The sequence below is a fragment of the Fistularia commersonii genome, chromosome 2 (assembly GCF_037954325.1).
Source record: "Fistularia commersonii isolate RoL2024-O1a breed Wild chromosome 2, RoL_Fcom_v1.0, whole genome shotgun sequence".
In the NCBI taxonomy this organism is placed as follows: Eukaryota; Metazoa; Chordata; class Actinopteri; order Syngnathiformes; family Fistulariidae; genus Fistularia; species Fistularia commersonii.
In genome coordinates this window covers 11,359,518-11,380,940 of record NC_141285.1, presented here as the reverse complement: position 1 = coordinate 11,380,940, position 21,423 = coordinate 11,359,518, and the positions used below count along the sequence as shown (strand labels likewise).

Sequence of the window (21,423 nt, the reverse complement as noted above, 5' to 3'; positions counted from 1 at the left end):
GGTTCTGTCCTGGAGCCCGCTTGTAGTGACAGGGAAAGGGATTGATTTGAAGGACTAGCAGAGTGTTGGTGATGCCAGTGATCGATAGCCTCTTGAGTAAGGTGGTGTGACAGAGGGTATCGAAGGCTGCACTCAGGTCGAGGAGAATGAAGATGGTAAGGAGACCAGAATCAGCTGCCACGAGAAGGTCGTTGGTGATTTTAATGAGCTGTTTCAGACCTCTGGAGTGGGCGGAAACTGGACTGGAACTGTTCATGAAGTTATTATGGGATAGGCGAGTTGGGAGGCAACTGTTTTTTTCAAGGATTTTTGAAATGAAGGGTAGGTTGGAGATAGGAAGGGAAACATAGTATCATTATACATTGATACTATTAATGTATAGAATTATGTATAGTTCTATTAAGTGATTGACAAGTTTTAGACCTTGAAAGCTGAATATCAGTTATTTGGGAGCTGAATGACTGATCATTGAATTTGTACTGTATTAAACCAAAGTTTAAACATTTATACAACAGTTACGTGATGTATGAGTAAGTCAACAGCTTGGCTGACACACATAGCGTTAACTAGCTGGCAGCAGTAGTGTTGTTAAATCAGGCTAGGTTGAACCAATGCGAACTGACCTTGAGTCCAATTCATACATTTTGAACTACATATTTATTTGAAGGACTAGCAGACTCTCGGGAAATTAATTATTTTACACATCACCTGGATAAAACTTGACTGTACATTTTTATCTTAAGTGCTGTCTTGTTTGGAGTTTGAGACGTCACTTGCGGGATTAGATAGAAACCTTCAACGAGATAACCAACCTAGTTCCTCAATTTATAGTCTCTATATTGAAATTGGGGTTTAACCCCTCCGGAGTTGATGTAAGTAAACATCCAAAAGGAATAAGGGTTAAAAAACAACCCCCAGACGAGGACTGTCAAAACTAGCTAAATAAGTCTTAGGTTTCCACCATTGTTGTATGATTATGTATGCTCTCTAATGGTTTGGGAGGGAAACAACTAAAATCAGAATAATGTCAGATTACAGCAATCACTGTATAATGTCAATAAAGCTATGAAAAGACAATAGAAAAATGTATCTTCAGCTTATATGGAAATTATTTCTGAATAATCATTGAAGAATTTGACACAGTATCTATCTGGGTTTTATTCACACACTTACATGTGGAGACAGTCTTCCTTGGTTAGCGCTGAGATTCTGTATCACACTTAAAGATAACAGGGAATGTTAGTTACAACAGTTTGAGACGATACTAAGATCTCACAATCACCTCTGACAGCTTTCTCCCACTCTTATTACCTGCTGTCTATTTGAAGTCCATAAATACAATTATTCTGTTTTTCCACACATCTTTGTATAACGGTTTTAATGTAACAAAAGCATACCAAAGGACTTTTCATTACAACTTGAAATTTGTGGAAGTCGGTAGTTACACAGCATCTATCAATGGTGACATACTGTACATTAGTAACCCAGTAGTGACTCTGAGCAACCAGATCGAGTTGTGCCAATGATTTATTAGATTGCTTACAAATTGAATTTTCATCAATGGAAAATACAACTTTTGAATTCAGACCAAGTCTCTATCTTTGACAATCCCTCCCCTCTCAGAGAATTACAAAGAAAATGAAGTCTGACAACTTATTTTAGTCTCTGGCATTAGAAAAATGTAAAACTAAAAAAGCAGAAACGAACGAATGCAATTCATTCGTGTGCACACTAAGGAAACATGTTGCTATCATTCTGAGTACATTAAAAGACACTACTGGCAACATATTTACATTATTACTTCGTTGGTCTCTCGCTTTCGCTCAAACACACACATGCGCACACACTTTGAATATCAAATGCAAAAAGAACATGATCCATCATCTGGAAGAGAAGATGTACTGATACTAAGCTATTGTTAATAAAAAAAAAAAAGACAAAACGGAATAAATGGTAATCATTGTAGTTGCAGACCAACACACACAGACATGAAATTGAAAGACCTGCCAATTTTCAAGTCAGTTTACATCCCCATTTCTGGGTACTTAATGAGCCAATCTTTTCATGCTCTTTAAAAATAGCAATTGTTTTTAAAAAATATTTTGTTAAACATACAAATATTGAATTAAACTTAACACAGAGTTGAAGAGCAGGAAGTGTTAATACATTCTGACTTTTCTTGGAGATCTCCCTCAGAGCTGGACAATAAAGTCTGGGATTTTACAGGACACATTTAGAAGACATCTTACACATTTTTGAAGATATCTTAGAGGTATAAAAATGAAGAGGTATTAAAGAAATAAATCACCTTATCATGACTAGAAGCACACCAGACTCGCTTTTTAGAACCATGACAGTGGACCCAGGTTGGGTGCTAAGCTTTCCAGTGGACAAATGGAAGCACATTGGGCTCTCAAGTCCTCCCCCCCGGAGTGTTCCCATTTCAGTCAGTCATACAGGTGAGATGATATTAGTGCACATTTCCTACAGTGTTCATCTGAGCAGCTGTGCAATACACTTTTCTTGTTGTGGTTTTGATAGTGTTTCATCAATGACAAACTGTAGAGGTGGTACCATGTCATCAGCACTGTTATCAACTATCTAAGGGTGAGTCATTGCTTTCTTGATGAAAAAAGAAATGACAAAATACAGACAAGAAGTTAGATCGGTCCTGAGTAAACTTATAAGTGTACAAATACGGCCATTCACATTTTGTTTTGATACTTGATATGTTCTTTTTTTCAAGGTACGTACTTAATTGGAGACTAACTAAATCTCAAAGATGTTTTCCCCCTAGACTAAACAGATCTGAACTGAATCACACATTTCATCAACGTGTTTTACAGTCAAGTTTGCAATCATATTTGTGCGTAATCTTTATTGTATATAAATGACAACATTACTCTTGTAAAGGCCTTACTAAGCTCCTAACCAGATCTAACTGATTTCTGGAAAGCCATCTTTGGAGACCATTTGATTACTTCAGGACAACTCATGAGATAATGTCATGATTAAACCCTTAACGATGATTACATGGGCGGACTTAGTATTACTTCTTATCCAGCTGTGGTTTGAAAATGAACAAGTTGTTAAATTGTTGTTGATGCTATCTGTCAAAATCTCTTGTCTGACTTAGGTCTGATTTATGATATTATTATATACATCTCATGATTAGTGTTTAGAAAATGATTAAAAATGAACTAAAACTCAGCCGTGTGACACTGTAACATTGCTTCATGTATACTAGAACTAACAGCACGTTACCTACAAGATGAAGGATCTAACTTTAACACTGTAAAGGACAAGTTGGATAACTGAGTGACAGAATAGAGATACTTTCCATTCAAAAACAATTTTAGCCAGTTCATCAGAATATTTCAAACTATGTACATAAAACAAAACAAACAAAATAAACAGAACTGAGCAAAATGAGTCCTAAACAGACCATCCACTACGCCACGCAAAGGAACCAGAGCTCTCTTCGTCTTCAGTTCTCCTGTGGCAGATGTGCAAGGAATTTCCTAATATAGGGGCTGAGTGACGGTATAATTACAGTGGGAGTAGAAAGATCAATAATCTTCCATGGTGCAGGAGTTTTATCAAGCATACAAGAAATACAGAGCCATTCCTCTGAACAAATTCCAGAATTTTTAAAACTACAATCCAGTGTACAGTGGCCGAGGAGTTTTAGTAAGGCTTACATGACAGTGGATGACGCATTTTGGGAAAATCACCCAGGTCAGACAACTTCTGACTGCTGTTGTGGAACTCTTTTCCTGCCATCCTCTCCCACAGGCTACTTAATCAGGGAAAGTATCTAGTGCAGATAACAAGGAATACTAGCAAAGGATTAGAGGAAATTCCCACCACAGTTTGAATTTGAAGGCATGCCATACTACAGTACCATAGTAGAACTTAAGCTTTATAGGACAGACCCTCTCTTTTCAAGTGCAATAGTGTTACAGGACTTTAGACTCCCCTTACAATACAAGGCAAAAGTTTCTAGTACATAAGTCTCTTTCGTTCAGTCCATGTTCAGTGTTTTGCAGTGAATCTTGCTGCCCTGGGACAGATTTTTCTGCCCTGTTGTTGTCAGAGTAGATCCCTATGCAGGTACATGGAGGAGATGTCTTTTTTGAGACCCAGTGAGAGAAACTCAAGAACCCATTTCTTCCTCTGTAGATAGTGTACTTCTGCGAGTCAAAATCCATCGATGGCAAACAAGATACTCTACCAGCTGTTGGTCCAATTTTCAATAGAAATTATATATTAAGCTCACTTCTAAGTTAAATTTAACAGATTTTTTTTTTTTTTTTTTTTGCATTGCAGGCAGCATCACTGTCGAACTTCATTCTCAATGAGGCTGTCCTCACCAGACTGGAAGTCCTCATTCAGGCCATTTTCAACAATGATTATTTCTTCATCCTGAGAGGACCCCTGGCCATCATCCTCTCCACTTCCCGAACCAGCCTCCTCTGAATTTGGGTCTTGAAGGACTTGGGCAATGTACTGTAGTTGAGAGAATGAAGCAATGTAGCATGTTTAGAGACAGATATCTGGGAATGAAACTGTTTACAAAATACTTTACCTGGCCTATAAATTGAGTAAAACAGAGATAATTGCGATGAGATTGAAAAATATATTACAATTAACTTGTAACTTTGGAAACACTGACTCCCACTTGAAAAACCACACTGGGTTTTGAGTACACTCGCAGGTGTTTTGCCTCTACATGGACAGATGATGTCACTAAAATACCATAGCAACTGTTCAAGAGGCAGAAAAAAAGAATAAAAACATGTTAAAAACATTAATTAGAAAAACGTAAACTCCACTGTAATGATGTCAACATTTTAAAAGGTCTCATCCATGACAATCTTTATTGCTTAAAGCATTCTTTTTCAAAATGTATTTCAAGATTGACAAATTCCTTAAAGGCACAAGATAATTCTTGGAAATATTTTTTCCCAGATTCTCCCACTCCATGTTATGTGAAAAAGTTATATGTAAATTCAGGATTAACTAACTTTTTGTCTAATTCTTTTGGATATTTTTTTTTTTCTTTCAGAATAGAATAGAACAGAACAGAGGGCTGCTCAGTGATTAGTGTTTTGTCTGCCTTCCTCCCACAGTCGAAAAACATGCAGGTTAATTGGGAAAATTGCGTGAATGAGGGGAGTGTATGATTGTTTGTCTATATGTGTGGGCCCGGTGATTGACTGACAACCAGTCCATGGTGTACCGCGCCTCTCGCCTTATGAAAACTGGAATAGGCTCCAGCATCCCCCATGACCCTGAGTGCAGGATAAGCGTAAGAAGATGGATGGAATGGAATATTCCTTTAAACATCCAACAGTGGGGAAAATTCCAAAAATTTTACATTTTTTTCAGGGGGCCCTGATATAGGGGATATTTAAAACAATTTCAGGAATCTGATCAGCTGGTGCACTACAACAGCATTTCCCAAACTTTTTTGCGCCACAGACCGGTTTAATGTCAAACAATATTTTCGTGGACCTGTGGATACATACGTATTAATATTAATATATAAATATTCCTGCATTGGTCTTTTCGGTGTCCAAGTGGTAAAGCAGTTTTGAAGGCTACGTTGCCTCATTGGAGAGATGGTCATTGCATATTATGCAGAGCGGGCTTGGTGTTTGGGAATCACCAGTCAGGATAAATCCATATTTTAAATAGGTCTCCTGGAATTGTCTGTTAAATGCTTTCTTTTTCTTCGTGGTAATAGGCTCTTCTTCAGTCTCCTCACTGGGCCTTTTCCACTTTGCAAAGAAACTTTCCAAAGACGTCTGTTTTTTACTCATTTTGATAGCTTGTGGGCTTAGTATTAGCCTTACTGTATCACGTGACCGATACAAGAATCTTGACATGCGTCAAAAGTGAGTTATAGGCAGATGTAACGGAGAGCATTCGGTCATTTTTCAAAATAAAACATTGTTCAGACTCAGATAATAAATATATCAGAAATAATGTAAGTTATTCCTTATTTCTGTAAGGCCCGGTACCAAACGACCAATGGACCAGTAATGGTCTACGGTCCGGGGATTGGGGACTGCTGCCCTACAGGACAAATAGCATGACAAAGTGAAAATGAATACTTACAGCTGCCTTGTTTGGACCATATGTGCACATTGGAAGCCCATTATCCAGTCTATCCACATCCTGAGTATCAATCTAATTTAGAGAAGTGTATTTTAAAATCGATTTGGTAATATTAAAGACATTATCATGAAGGAAAACTAGTAAATAACCTTTTACCTTGTAGTTGTGAGCACTGAGATATTTAAAATGTCCAAAGCAGACATGAGACAAGCAGATAATGATAGTGATGATCAAAACGATGAAGGTGAACATGGATGTTGCAGCTGAAAACCCTGGGGGGGATAATGAGACGCTTATTTACCATGCGCTTGTTGTTTATAAATGTTCAAGAAAAGTAAAACCCTGTTGAATAGTTAAAATTATTGTCGAGAGTTACAAAAATATGTTTGGATGTTTGAACAATGGGTGAAGCCCACTCCTTACCAGAGCGCAGAGTGGAGAAGAAAAGAAGCCAAAAGAGACAAAGAATTGGAGCAGCCACCACCTGGTTGACAGCTCCAGAATGGATCTTCTTGTCCAGCTTGGATGGCAGGTAGGCATAGTACATGTTATACCTGTCTGCAAGATGTTTTAGTAACATGTACATCAGCCCTGTGAAGAGATAACGGGCATCTGAATCAAGTGAACAAATGCAATCAGGAAGCAGAAGTGGTATTGAGGGGATCCTATTCAAATACTATATTCATCTCAAGACACAGTTACCACGAGCACTATTGAACTTCATTACTAACCAAAAGGGACAATGATTGGACAGGTGATGCTGTAGGTCATAACCACAGTGAAGACACACATCATCCAGGCATAAGCTGCTCCAAACTGGAACTCATATGCTTGATGCTGCACAGTGAATGGGGAAAAGGGGTTCACACAATATGAATTCTATTTTTTTTCTTTGGAAACACGATAACAATCTGTTAAGAATAATGATGGTTGCGATGTTCAACTCTTTTCATCATTAAAAGTAGGTATATGGCCTTACGCTAGCTAGGATTTATATTGCATTTATTGTAATTCCTCTGCTGTGGCTCATGACAATTAATTATTGAGCCATATACGATGTAACATTTGTATGTATGGTGCACACTGACCCTCTTGACATTCCTACGCTCAGCTGCAGATCGAGCTAAGCAAAGGCGGATCATGTACATAAGCAGCCCTGGGAGCCTCAACAAGTCCATGGCATTCCCAATAAATGCAGAAGCAATCACATAATTCACAAAAAAGGCGCCATTGTCAGGAAGGAACACACACCTAAAGAAGAAAAACAAGCTGAAATTAATTCATTGAAGGACTGAAGATACAGTGCTATTTCAAAAATACAGAAAAATAAAACAACCCAATATGAATCCAACACAAAGAAGGTTACAAACAGTTTTCATCGCAATTATTCAGTGTATTTATGTATGTCTTCAGGTCTCAACTGATTCTCCCCCTGCCCATTACAGTCCAGACTCTACTGAGGAAGTTCCAAAAAGCCACATATGCTCAAAGCTTAGAATACAATTTGTACACCCTCTGATGAACAACCTCGGACAGGGTTGTACAGTGGAGTCTCCTGCCTCTTACAGACAGCTCAGACAACTCTCACTGCTTAGTGAACAAAGGTTTATCCAGATTTTGCCTTCCTTAAGGAGAATTTTGGAACAGTGCCTGGTCAACACCTAACCAGCAACCCAAGTACCCCCCTTTTTTGCCTCTATCCTGTTGCTGATGTCTTACCCTCCTGCTTCCTCCCGTAATGGGCTTATTAGACCTTGCTGAGGAAATGAACTGGAAAATTTTGGCCTGGTGCTGAGCTAGATATTCAACTCCTCAACCCCTCCTCCACTTCACTCAGACTTGGCTCCTGCAGATTAAAATGTGTGTTGACTCCGGAGGTTGTAACAGTGTATCATATCAACTAAGATTGGTCTCTTTTGCTACCACTGATGGTCAACTTGAAAGGGTGGCTATGAAACAATTAAGGCTTTCAGCACTTTTTTGGCTCAACTCAATGGGGTTGGCAAGGAATGCATTCCTCTTACCTGACACTTCTGCCTCCCCCTGTGACTCTCCATTTTCTCCAAGGAAATCAGCTCCTTCCAAACTGCTGCCCAAAGTTGTACTTGGCCGCTAACCTTTCTCCTGCTATTTTGTGGAATTTTAGCTCTTCCCAAAGAGGCTGCATTTCTGTATCTCAGGGTTTGGTGAACAGGCAAGTGGTAAAGGTTTGGCTAAATCTGTTTTGAAGGACTGCAATTTTCACTTTCATGGCACTTTTTCATCTTTGCAGTCCCTTCAAACAAAAAGTCTTTATCCTCATCAAGCTGTTGCCATTCTTCTCTCTTTGAATATTGGGACCATTTGCCCCAAATATTGGCCAGGAGAACAGAGCCAGCTACTCAGAGTAGTGCTTTGTAGGTTCTAATTTGAGTACTCTTATTAGGTGAAATAAGTGAGTTAACAGCATGGTGTCTTTGGTTGGGCATTACATTTCTATGTACTGTGATCTGCTGCCATGTCTGATTACCCTGTGCTGTGCCATTGCTTTCTCCTTCAGTCACTTGATCCTCACCTAGTTTATAATCAGGCCTTTTTTTCAGGTCTTTCTTTTATTCTCTATACTATAAACTCCATTTTTGATTTACATAGTGCTCCACCTTCATTTCAAGTATTTTTAAAGTGTGTATCTGTTCAGATTACGCAATAACAATACATACTATATTATTGAGGGGTGAATGGTAAATGGTCTTATACAGTATATGTGCTTTTATCACCTTGCAGTTCAAAGTGCCTTACACTATTTTGTTTTGCTGTTTTTTTTTCTCATTACATTCACCCATTCAAACATGCACTCACACCGATGGTGGCAGAGCTGCCATGCAAGGTGCTAATATGACCATCAGGAGCAATTGTGGGTTCAGTGTCTTGTCCAAGGACACTTCTGAATGCAGAATGGAACCGCCAGCCACCCGAACGGAAGGGTGCCCGCTTTAAAAACAGAACATCAACCGCCCCTCAAGAAAAAATATCTATGATACTCACTCAAACCTCACTCTGGCGTCTTCCAAGAACCTTTTGTCAAAAAGCCAACGGAAGAAAACATCCAAACTGAAACAAATATTGAGAAGGAATGATCATACTTTATTTGTATGATAAAAAAAACAGAATTCATTTTTAATGTATTACAGAGATGAAACCTCAATATTAAATTAGAAAAAAAAATCATACCTGCTAAGTCCCAGAGAGGGCAGTATCAGGACCATGAAGATTAGAAAAGTATAGCATTTGTGCATTGTGGTTCTATTCTCTCCTGACCTGTTGGGCAAAAAGAAAACATTTGCCCCAGGGGATACTACATAAAACGTAATAAAACTCTGAAGAGTTAACTGAAGAAAGCGTACATACCGAGTCCAGTGGGCTTCAAAAAATCCAGAATAGTAGACAATTGTAGGGAGTAAGGCTGAGAAGGACCACAGAAGCAGGGTAGGGAAAAACTGTGTGATGATGGGGTTCTGAGAAGCAGAAAAGAGAAGAGGTAAATTTCTGCTAGAGAACTTGTAATTCTGATGGCTCAGATGCTGACATGCTGTCACTCTTCCCATGCAAATTGCTTATGGACAGTAAAGAAAAAATAAACTGATTCTGAGAGCACTGAAGTTTAAATGTTCTCACATTTAGGGATTCTACTGGTTTTGTGACATTGAACTTGTCCATTGTGGATATGATAATGGCAGGGGTGGTGAGGAAGAAGAGGAGCAGAAAGAGAATAATGTTGATGATCAAGCAGCGGATCCACCAGTATATTCCTCCCACAGACAGATGCTCCCTGTGGGATAAAAGGTCATTCGAGGTTAGATTGACATTGGAAGATGACCCACAGCTTTGGATACAGCTGGACAGCTCTATGACCAAACACTGGTCTCAGTGAGTGAAAAGCTGTGACTTTAGTGCTCTTACCAGTAGACATTTTGTGGATCAGGAGCATAGCTGACTGTCCAATAGTTTGTGTACAGCTTGGCACTGAATGGAGAGCTCTTGGGCTCTCGTCGACACTGACATCCCTGGCATTTGCAAGCATTAAAGTCCTTCAAAATTCTGAGAAATCAAATCCACCCAAAGAAAATTTTAGAAATAGCTTTTTGAAAAACATTGACATATTTTACCAAATATAAATATACTTACGCGGCAGTGATTGACTCATTCTGAAAAGTGACAAAGGCCATTCCCAAAGGTTTCCCATTAACTTTGTCTCTCTCCTTTCTGTATTCATCTTTTAGTTGTGCATCCAGCTTTGTATAGTAGCTCACTGCCTCTTCCTGTAAAGATCAAGCAAATTCAATGACAGCGCTGTTTGCAGAATTGCAAATATGCATATTAAAAGTATGTCAAATAACAGAATGACAAGATTTAGGAAGTTAAAACATGATCTTTCACAACTAAGTAAATCTGAGGAATATACAGGAGCAGAAGCAAATGTGATTTTTTATGTGGTCTTTTTCCAGTAATGTTCTGAGTTGCGGTGCTTTCGTACATGAATCCAAGAGTGGACTGTCAAGCTCCTTAATCTTTCACCTTAAAGATGCAATCATCAGCTAGGAAATGATTCCATATAATTACACATAACTAACTACATGTAGAAATTTCAGGAATGAATGGTCAAGAGAAAATAGGTAACTCTGACCTGCTCACAGCCTTTAATGATGCAACAGCAAAGATGACCACAGGGTTTAGGATTGATCATTGTGGTAATATGCTCTTTGGCCTGCAAATCCAGAAAAAATTTCTTGCTGCGCTCTGCTTTCTTCCTGTAAACAAAACATCAGCTGTCTCACGCAAAGAAGCCATTCTTCTGTAGTTAATTAAACAGTTTTCAAATACAACCGCAATCAAGAAAAGGGTGAAAACACATGCAGACTACCGTACATACATACATATTTGACATTGTTACCTTTCAGAGTCAAGGTACATGAGCTTGGCCACATTGTAACAGATCCGTGCGTCCAGGACAGAACAATTTTCATATGCCTGCCTATAAAAAGAAATGTTACAATATGAAGTAAATTATTATATAATGGGTTCAAAAGCAGTAATGTAAAATTAACTCACACACACTGATAGTCTCCCATCATGAGCAAAAAGGGTCGAGTTTATCCAATCACCTTGTGTCAGTAATTTGTGAATGTTGTTGGAAACTGAATGGTAATCTATTTGTGTAAGCGATGGGTCACATTAAGTTTCCAAAGAGGAGAAAGCATTGAAGCTAGAATGTTCCGCCGTTGTTTCAGTCATTAGGTTTATTGGTGATGCAGTGATTTTTTTGTTGTTGGATCTTTTCAGTATAAGGCTAGATTTGGATTGTTCAAAATGTGAGCAAAATTGACAACCCTTGATGGCACTAGAATAATTCATAGTTACTTCACATTACTCACAAAAGGTTCCAAGACTTCAGTAATGTCAGTCACAATGTTAGGTTAAACACATTCCCTTTTCCATCATAAATTAAATTCTTCAAATGTGACTGATAGTCTATGGTAAAGGAGGAACCATTTTGGTCCAGAGATATGATCAATTTGGAGTAGAATAAAACAACCCTTCACAGCACGAACAAAAAACACATGACATGCATAATTCTGCTCATCTGGCTTCCATTATGGACAATTACAGTTATAGGCTTGCCATTGTCTGATCCCTGTAAAAAGGGTTTGAGACAAGAAAAGCTGGTTCTAACAGGAAAAGGCATGCTTCTCATACCACTTAATACAGTTACTAAGGAGCAGCCATGAGCTCAGGAAGCCAGGAAAGGAGTGTACCATTATACTGTATACGCAGTTAAGTATTGGGAGACCTTGAGTGCTTACTCAAAGTGTTGCTTAATGTCCTTCTCTTCTGCATATTTGGAGATTCCGTTGACAAATAAAGTGCGTTTTACCTGTGTTGACATAAAGCAAGAGAAGTACTCAGAAACAACTTCATGTGTCATGTTTGTGAGAGGAATGTACTTTTTTTTATGAATTTTAATAACCAAACTACTTGATAAAACCATGCCACCTACCAGGTCATCTTCTTTATAGTGCATCTTGGAGGTGTGTCTTCTCATACTGAACACTGTGAGTAACAGGTAAAGAAATGCAAAGATGGTGTGCAGCCAGAGTAGTGTATTACTAAATGAAAGAAATTGTAAATAAAAGGGTTGGTGTTAGACAGTAAAGAACAAAATTTTGTGACCTTCTCGCACAACAGTAATACATATTATATTCCAGACCTACTTACTTTGCCTTTAGGTTTGCTATAGTAGTTCGCCCAAAACTATAAGCATTGTTTTCTGTTGGACAAAAAAAGAATACATTCCATAATCACTTCCATGGAACGTCCCAAATGGGATTGCAAACAATACAATAGAGAACATTTAGCAATGTTCTAATTGGTTGTGCAGTGAAAGGATGCAAAGGTAAAGTGTATTTTCACTTAACAACTGGTAAAACACACTTCTGCAAAATCATAACTCAAACTATATATAAAAATTATATACCTCTTCGGTCAAACCTAAAATCACGGGCGAGGCTCATAAAGTACCAAGCCCATCACATTTCTTTGGGTGAAAATTAGGCTCAACTTACCAAGTAGATTACCGGAGAAGTTTACGGGTAAAATGATGCCCACAGAGAGCACGCCCACAACTACCAACAGGCCAATGATGTGGCGCTGGAAGGACAAATAATGTACAGCATCCTCCCCACACTTCTCCCTGATCTCATCATCCCTACGGAGAGATGATATCAACCCAAATAAACGGACATATTTGCTCAATGAAAATGATTATATTTTTGTTCAGTTTTTCCACATCCAGCATTATGTTGGAACAGTAGGTTGTCTTACTTGATTCGGAAGATTGCAGTTAGCCAGGAGCAGAAGCCCTGAAACACAAGGGTACAGAGTGCTTGAGGTTATTTGTATAACCTCGGTTCTCTAAAATGACTGTTAGCATGGAATTTGCCCCCACTCCCGACGTATTCCTCAAATGTATTCATTTCATTTCACCAATTGTGTTTGTCTGAACATCATGACGTTCATATTCCGGAACCTCCCCAGCTCGCTTAAAAAACAATGTTAAACAAATTCAAAACATACGGTTCTTCAAACTTCTGAGCAGAGTGGACCGAGTACTTACTGTGTCTCGCTGATCAAAGTCCACTGAACTAGAAACTGAAGTGAGGCGCTCATAGCGTTCTGGTGCTTCTGGTGTCAAGGCTGATGCCACACTGGTAGGAGAAAAGAAATACAATGTGCTTTCCATTATTACCCATCAGCAAAGGGGGTGTATATGGGTATTAGTTGCTTTTTTAAACTGGTATTATCCTGAATATGTAAAAAGTTGATGAAATAAGAGACATGTACACCCACTAACATAAGCATTAAAATGGACTGAAGAGATTCAGCACTGTCTATCCAGTTTGGGTAACAGATATGACACAGGTTAGATATCCAACAGAATCTCTACAACCACATTCAATGCATGATTAGGGACAGAGTTCAATTTTACAAAAGCAGAGTGGATCATCGCATAGGATGCAATAAAAAGTTAGAAGGAAAAGATCTACAGAAATAATCCACGGTGTAAAAAACACAGAAACCCAGCAAACAGAAAGAAACTGATTTATTCTGATTTTGTCCATCAGAGCCACAGGCAATCCTTTTTGGATACAGTGCAGCACACAAATGTGATTCTCAGATTGATTAATTCTTTATTGGATGACATGTACAAGATAAAGATTCTTCGGGATAGCTGGCAAGGGTTCAGTGTTTAGTACAACATGAAAGGTTGACGTCATGAATAACTAAGCAATCTCTATTGAACAGAGGGGAAAGCCTGAAGTTGTAATTCTCCTCTCCCACATTCCCATGAGAGGCTAGAATGGTTCATCTCAGCTCTAGTAGACAAGATGATGTGGAGTCGTATCACTATGGGGTTGGTCTACAAACCTCAAATCAGGAAAGTATTACCTCTCCCTGCACGCACCCTGTCTGCTCTGCGGCTCATGTGGTGTACTCACACAGAAGAAGCCCATGCTTCATAAAGAGGTCAATACACAGATTAGCACATAGATCTGATTAGCTTGGTGAGAGGACAGAGACACCCAATAGTGAAAGAGTGACAAGGAGTATAATTAGGAACCTCATATGAGGAAATGCGAGAAAGAGAAAAGGGGAAAAAAATAAATGAAAAGTCGACATTAAACTATCTGGAGAAAAAAAGAGGCTGGAACCCACAGTGCCCTGGGTGGAATGAAAAAGAGTTAAGAGACAGGTTAACTACAGGGAGAGGAAAGCATAGAAGAAAAGGCGGCCCAATATGTACGTAGATACAACATACTATTCCCGATCATCCAGGCGACTGTATCGCGGGTCCTTTCTTCTGATGAAGAAACAAGCAAAACAAAGTCACTCATCTTAGTTTTTATGAAATGGCCTTGCTGGCCAGTAATGTTGGATACAAGAAAACTAAACAACGTGGACGTAACAATAAGGTTTCTTGTCTATTCTTTGTCTTTGTCATTTGTGATCTGAAACTGAGATTCATTAGAAAATGTTTTAGGGCAATAAACAGATCAATATCTCTCTTTGCATGGAACTAAAAATGTCTCTTAAAGACATATTGGTTAGCAGTCGACACTGATATTGTCAAGAAACAACAAATAACTTTTTTCCTGTCTGTTGGAAAGTAGTCCCATGCAGCAATCTTCCCTCCCATCATCCCACGATGGGCCAACCCTATCATCTGTTCGCATGCAGCTGCAAAAATAATGAAACTGCAACAAGACACATTCCCAGTGGGGAAATGTAGGTGATGGAGCACTGTGTCATGTCATTTTGAGGGTTTAAAGCTAGGAGGTCTTGGAAGAGTACTGATCACTCTCCCTCTTCCAAAAGCCTCACTATCTCGGCTACTATTGTGACATGACAGTTAGGTTGGTTACCACTTTGGCTGTTCAGTCTGTGAGTGTGTTGACTCAAGTCTCACATTATCCCAAACATTTATATGCACATCATGATGAAATTCTTGTGTTTTCAAATAAAACCTACATTTTTGGTAATGGGTAATGATAATTTAAGTTCATTATAGATAATTAATTAATTCTGTCTTTGTTTTCAGGTCTATTCCAACAGCAATCTGGCCTTTCAGGTTGAGACAGAAAAAGCAATGTGAGAAGTGATAAAAAGCTAACTACTTCATCATCTATTACTTCTAAAAAGGAAGGCTGCTATCATCTTTGTGATATTTACTTCTGTTGGAAAACCACACCCTGAGAATGAGAAGCAAATTTATCAGTAACAACTTCAGCAAACTCTGTTGACCCACTCACAATGACCAAACAACAAAAATCATGCAAGGCAAAATAGCCAAAATAATGTCACGGTGTTCAAAAGGTCTTTATAATCTCTTTCAGGGGAGCTTCCATCTTGCAGTCATCATTTTTCCTAAAACTGTGGAGCATTCACCTTCTGTCATAAAAAAATCAATTACCCAGATAAGCATTCGTCCCTCATCATACAAATGCTTTCAGGTCACATTAAGAGTAAGATGCAAAACTGATTATTTCAAAGTAAATGTATACTGATGTTTTTGAGGTTAACTACTAATCAGCATAATTGCCAAGTCATATTGCTTGAGGTGTCTACAACAATTTTAAGCCATTACATTTGATAGCTTTAGAATGGGACCTTTTTATCTCTGCAACCATTTACATCAATCAGGCCTCTGTCTTCTAATTACCTGTCCGCATCAGTCACCAGAGCCAATCGTCCATAGTCCCATGCAACTTTTCGCAAAACGGAAAACACAACTAGAAGCCCCTGAAAATGAAAAAAAAAAACAAAAGTTAAATTAAGTGCTTTTAATGAAGATATATGGTTGCCCACCCCCAACTGCGACTATATAAGTAACCCTTGCAACTATATGCATATATTTAAGAGTGAACCCACCAGAAAGCACATAAAGTCAAGGGCAAGGACAGTAGGTACTCCACCAAAGGGTAAGCCCTGTAGCACTGTACTGCGAATTCGAGCCGAATAACAGTAGGCTAAGGAGGTGGCATTGGACGGTACAACTGTGCAGCTCTCCGGATTGAAGAATTTATTTGAGGGCACGGTGGCCATCATTAATGTCAACTCTTGGTACGTCACTCACAGCATGCTGATAACCTGTAAAATGTGAAACAAAACCGTTATAATATCAACAATGCAGAATGATTAAAGATATTGGCGATCAACATCAATTTTTGATGAATACCATTTCTTAGCCCCTGTGAAAAGTTTGAGGGAAATGGAATCTTGAACCTTTTTACTAGAAATTATTTTCTCTTGTCATTACTCACATGTTCTACAGCTTCTCTTTTAACCAAAGACAACTTGCTTGGTTTAACAACTATTCACTTTCTATTCCTTGTTTTGGTGACGCTACCATACGTCAGTGAATCATGTTTAGACATTTTTCTCAGTTCCAAAAAAAGTCAAGCACAACTCAGCAATTTGTTGCAGATATCCTGCAGACTGTGTGTTTTCTCCTGAGGCAAACAGATCTACATATAATGGCCCAAGCTACTCCCATTTCTTCCATGTCAAGGGTTTAAGCTTTTATTCCACTGACCAAGGTTTGCACCACTGTTCAACATTCTAGTGATGTGTATCATCTTGAGCGACAGGGATGTACCCTTTGACGTTCAGTCTGTTAGGGAGAGGAGGGATGCGTACCCTTCTTGTTTTTTAATTAGCAAAATTTAGCATGCATCATGGCCAGGCACCATAGAAGGGTCCTGATAGCAGCTCTGTCTAGACATAAAAAAAAAATAGCATAGCATTGCAGTATGCTGATGTGCCCTGTCCTATCCATGTCTATATATGTTTGAGTCGAATGGACGTACTTCTATGAATTCTTATCCAGAATAACTTAGATGCAACTAAGGAGAAAGTAATCTGTCAGAGGACTTGGCACAGAGAGCATACTCCCTTATTGAAATATAATGAATAATGTGCCTCTAGCACTTAAACTACCTCATTGTATGAAAACCCAATCAAGAATCGAAGTGGCCATAAACAAGCTATCTGAGGGATAGAATGATGGAAATGGACAACATGCTGTGACCAAAACAGTAAGAAATATTCTAACAATATCCTACTGTAAACCAAGAGGTCTCACCTTGTGACTGGAAATGAGATACCTCTTTCCTTCATTGACCAGTCCAAAGTTTGGCCTTAAGCCAGATGACAAGAGTCTGCCAAGATGAATAAATGATTCAGATAGTCAAAGATTGTATGTCTTTGCTCCCAATATCCAAATGACCTGTGAAAGGGAAGGGGGATACAAAACATAATTTCAATTAGCCTTTTTTTAATTGTTACACTTAAAACGTACTGTATATTTCTTGCTGCCACTTCATGAGTCACAGCTCCAAATCTTCATCTACAGGTGAAACAAGTACTTGCTGACTTGGACACTGTTAAGCAGCTTGAAACTGTTATCCTGTCTACCAGTCACAAAGCTGTTGTTAGAGCTAATATCTGTGTCCAGTTTCCAGGGGGAAATTGTCAGAGGAAACTGTCCCTAGTTTCCTTTGAGCACCATAAAGAAAAAAAAAACATTTTAAAGGTTGTCTTTTTCTATTGTTAACAGCCCCAGTCATAGCTCTGGGGTGGAATACAACTCACATAGATTTATTGACCAGATTTGAACTGCTTACATTTCAAAAAACAATGAGATATAGGGGTTTCAAAACTGTTGTCCAGTAATGTAAGTTGGAATAACAATGGGACCAAAGTATTGCTAACCTTAAGAAATAGCACAAGACATGAAGCCATAAAATTATTTAGAACACAAAAAAAAAGAGACTGATCAAAACTATGGCAAAAGATAGGGTGGTACAGTTTAAGGGCTATACTCTTGCCCTTCGCTCCACTATTACATAGATTCTCGAAGCTACTCATCTGCCCAAACACTAAGTCATTTATCTGCCCCCTGGAATGCTGTGACATCATTGGAGCAGGATGCAGCCAGAGCTCAACAATAAGCCAATAGAGACCACAGGGTTCAAATGGACCGGTTTCAACTCAAGGATGACACAATGTAGTCTGCTGTGCCTTAAACAACATTGGTGCATATCCTGATCCCAAAGCTCCATTACGAACTAGAACATTCAAAATAAAGATGTCACAGAGGGCTTAGGTGGAAAAAATTCTGCTGCCAAAAAGGTCCAGCTTTCTAATGATATAATGGGGCATTTTTGATGTTGCCACAGTACTAGTACAGGAATATCACATGGTAAACTTAGTCACTGCATGTAGTCACAAAATTCAAAGGATTCAAAGGCACAGTAACCTGATGCTGAGTAACTAATATTAATTATTTAGGTTACATTGTTAATGTGAGGAAAATCTTGTAAAACCTGTCAACCACACACTGTGAAAAAAGATCAATTCTGATGACAAGAAAAAAAGATAATCATTATTATAACTTAAATTTTTACATCAATTGAAGAGATAAGAAAAGACTTTAAAATATCAGTAAAGTAAAACTGACCTTTTTTTTAACAGCAACACATCAAAAAGGGGGACTAAACTTAAAGTTGCTGGTCCTAATATTAACCTATACTGTATATTCAACAAATACAATTTAGGTAGAAAAAGAAACTGTTGAAACTGTTGACCAACATAATGCAAAATACAATTTGTTAACAACCAATTTATTCATTTGTAATTCTTATTACATCCATTTTGATAGCATGTTTCTTACTAATTTCACTGCCTCAAAATAATTGTCAGATAGTTGTTGTTTACCTATATGACTGCAGTATGACCTAATGGCGTGGGAATACTGTGTCACCAGAAACAAGTTGTTACGGTACCTGCAGTCTTGCAACATTCTTAAGATACAAATGCAGGGGGTAAAGGCAGTAGGGAAAATTCCATATTTAGCCATTGCAAACTCTAACTATGGTAAGTCAGCCATATGCGACTTTAGGGGACTATCTGTCTATCTGAAATAATCATGTTGAATGTAATGGGGAAAGAGGTCATGCAAACAGCTAAAACGTTCATGACTTACAAGTCTTACAGATATGATGTTTTGGAATCTACAGCACATAACACTCTGCTCTTTATCTGTGATTAGCAACAGAACACGCATTCTTGACTTCCTGAACTTAATCTGAATAGTTTTCAATTATTATGTGGCTCATTACTTCTCCATTATTTAATTGCCTTGGCTCCTTCTATTGAAGCTAAAAACAACACTTTGTCAGTAAGACTAACTGTCATCGAAAAGATATAATATTGCACCCGACTAAAATAATATATAAAATTATTAAAACAGTATAAACCACTTCCCTTTAGTAAGAATGGCGAGTTATGATAAATTATTACTCCAGACTGTAATTCAGAAATTGATACAGCAGTAAGGTATTGTGTGTTAATATGATTATCTCTTATCTCTATAAATCAACCACTCCTGTTATTTAGAGCTAATTTACTTTTTGCAGGAGAAAATCGACACTTAAAAGTTTCAATTTCACACTTGAACACCGTTCCAAAATGTTTGTTTGTTTCTTTGCTTTGACCTCAAAGAGTTTGAACAGCGATACCATAGGTTTATTTTTCCACAGACACCATTAAGACAATCTATTCTTCAAGACAATGAGACATAGATTTAAAACCCCCTTTGTGGATTCTTGTCATTGAGATTAACTTTGCACCAACACTTTTTAAATGATTAGTTTATAACTTATCAGGGACATTAAAATCAAAATCAGACATTAAGAAAGCTGTGAAGACAAGGGCATGTTGATATGTCAAATGTAAACTGAGAATGACATGCATTTATATAAACTTTATGAGCCCCATTAATTGTAACAAACATTCTCACAAAGGTTTGTATGCAACTTTTGAAGCCTTGAAGGAATACAAGATATGCATAAAATGAACAAAAAAAAATCAGAGTAGCAATGCCACCGGCAGTATGTACTGATGTTGGCCCACATGTTCACATGCGAGAATTTGAGAGCTTGCAGTCCACTTAGTATAATCTATTAATATAAAAACGAACAAAAATACGTCACGAGTCAGAAACAAATAACACACAGCCAAGCCAAATGCTTCCGATCAAGTGCTGACGTTTAAGCAGAAAAAAACAACTACATGTTCAAACACTAATATCGTCAAGTTGATTATTGACAGCACTCCGCAGCACACAAGCATGACAAGTAAAGTTTTGAACAGCTCAAGAGACCATTAGAAAATAATTATCACTATTTATCGACAATCAGCGGTTGATTAGGAGAATGATCGGTATTAACAACAAACATGCCAGTGTCTCCCGATGACCCGTTAGTAAGTTTAATCAGGTGGTTCTGATTTAAGTGGGGCAGGCATTAAAATAAATATACATTTCACGAAGGGGCTGGGCGGCACTTAGTTAACACAAAAGAAGAATCATCAATATCAAACAGCTAGGACTACATAATTATTCTGTCTTATCGTAAAAGTATCTGGGAGATTTCGTTACCCTTCATCCTTTTAATGCGGGAACAAGCAAAGATTTATGTACCGATCGCTCATATCATTACCCAAATGCTAATAACTGTTTACTCACTTATTGTTCCGACAGTGGTCTTTAAGACTTTCCAAATGTATCTACGTTGTGTATCTGACACAATCGCAAAAACAAGAACAACAACATTTCTGTTTAAAACAAACTCAAGAATTCCTACAGGAACGAAACTTGAGCAAATCAAACTTACCTTGCTATGATACGCAGCTCCGACGGAAACTATTACTGTTACGTTAGCTAACGTGAGTTAGCAGTCAACCGCAACGTTGACGTTAGCCATTAGCTATTAGCCCTTTCATAACGCAAATAACAGGTGGAGGCTCCGGGGTGAGAGGCGGCAATAATCCACATCAAATTGAATCAAATCCAAAATGTCTAGTTATGCCATTGAAATCCAATAATGCTAAGACGTTCGTCAAACGGTCTATCTGCTTACAAGACAAATCTAAACTGCAGCGACTCTGTGACAGGCAGTTAGACATTAGTTAAATCCAGCCCGTCCGACAGGCGCATAAACCAGTCAGGTTTCGAGGATGACGTAGATAGAAGTAGGATGTATAGAAAACAAACACCCCAACGCTCAGATAGCTGCCGTCGCGGCTTGAGTCTATGTCAACATTTTCTATGTTTTTTCCGGCGCATTCGTGACGTACAAAAAAAAAATATCACTTGTACTTCTAGCTCACATCTTGCGAACTCTTTATGTATTCAAGTTTTTATAA

At 38.3% G+C, this 21,423-nt stretch overlaps 1 protein-coding gene across 3 annotated transcripts; it reads right to left on the bottom strand.

The window, feature by feature from the left end:
* Positions 1 to 1,509: 1,509 nt before the first annotated feature.
* LOC147236350 (mechanosensitive cation channel TMEM63B-like) lies at positions 1,510 to 21,034 on the bottom strand. Of its 3 annotated transcripts, none has more exons than XM_086167369.1 (24): positions 20,892 to 21,034; positions 17,300 to 17,443; positions 16,087 to 16,305; positions 15,878 to 15,957; positions 13,274 to 13,364; positions 12,982 to 13,019; positions 12,723 to 12,865; positions 12,376 to 12,427; positions 12,158 to 12,266; positions 11,964 to 12,034; positions 11,054 to 11,134; positions 10,787 to 10,910; positions 10,288 to 10,421; positions 10,063 to 10,200; positions 9,778 to 9,931; positions 9,511 to 9,617; positions 9,334 to 9,420; positions 9,148 to 9,213; positions 7,212 to 7,374; positions 6,855 to 6,960; positions 6,547 to 6,714; positions 6,280 to 6,395; positions 6,124 to 6,195; positions 1,510 to 4,509 (listed from the first exon to the last, which is right to left on the bottom strand). In XM_086167369.1, the coding sequence occupies exons 3-24, from the start codon at positions 16,261 to 16,263 to the stop codon at positions 4,336 to 4,338; spliced, it is 2,451 nt and encodes an 816-aa protein (XP_086023495.1). In that variant the 5' UTR covers positions 16,264 to 16,305; positions 17,300 to 17,443; positions 20,892 to 21,034; the 3' UTR covers positions 1,510 to 4,335. The 3 variants fall into 3 exon arrangements, with proteins under 3 accessions (XP_086023495.1, XP_086023487.1, XP_086023478.1); XM_086167361.1 differs by lacking the exon at positions 20,892 to 21,034 and adding an exon at positions 14,477 to 14,518 and having other exon boundaries at positions 17,300 to 17,436; XM_086167352.1 differs by lacking the exon at positions 20,892 to 21,034 and adding an exon at positions 14,107 to 14,172 and having other exon boundaries at positions 17,300 to 17,436.
* Between the last annotated feature and the right edge of the window lie 389 nt (positions 21,035 to 21,423).

What these genes read in the sequence shown, in the direction of transcription:
- LOC147236350 (XM_086167352.1), bottom strand. Translation starts at nt 16,263, where the DNA reads ATGATGGCCACCGTGCCCTCAAATAAATTCTTCAATCCGGAGAGCTGC. An exon ending in ACTGCAATCTTCCGAATCAA is followed by an intron (nt 12,866 to 12,981) that starts GTAAGACAACCT and finishes ATCTCTCCGTAG; the next exon opens with GGATGATGAGATCAGGGAGA. An exon ending in CTTCTCCACTCTGCGCTCTG is followed by an intron (nt 6,396 to 6,546) that starts GTAAGGAGTGGG and finishes TATCCCCCCCAG; the next exon opens with GGTTTTCAGCTGCAACATCC.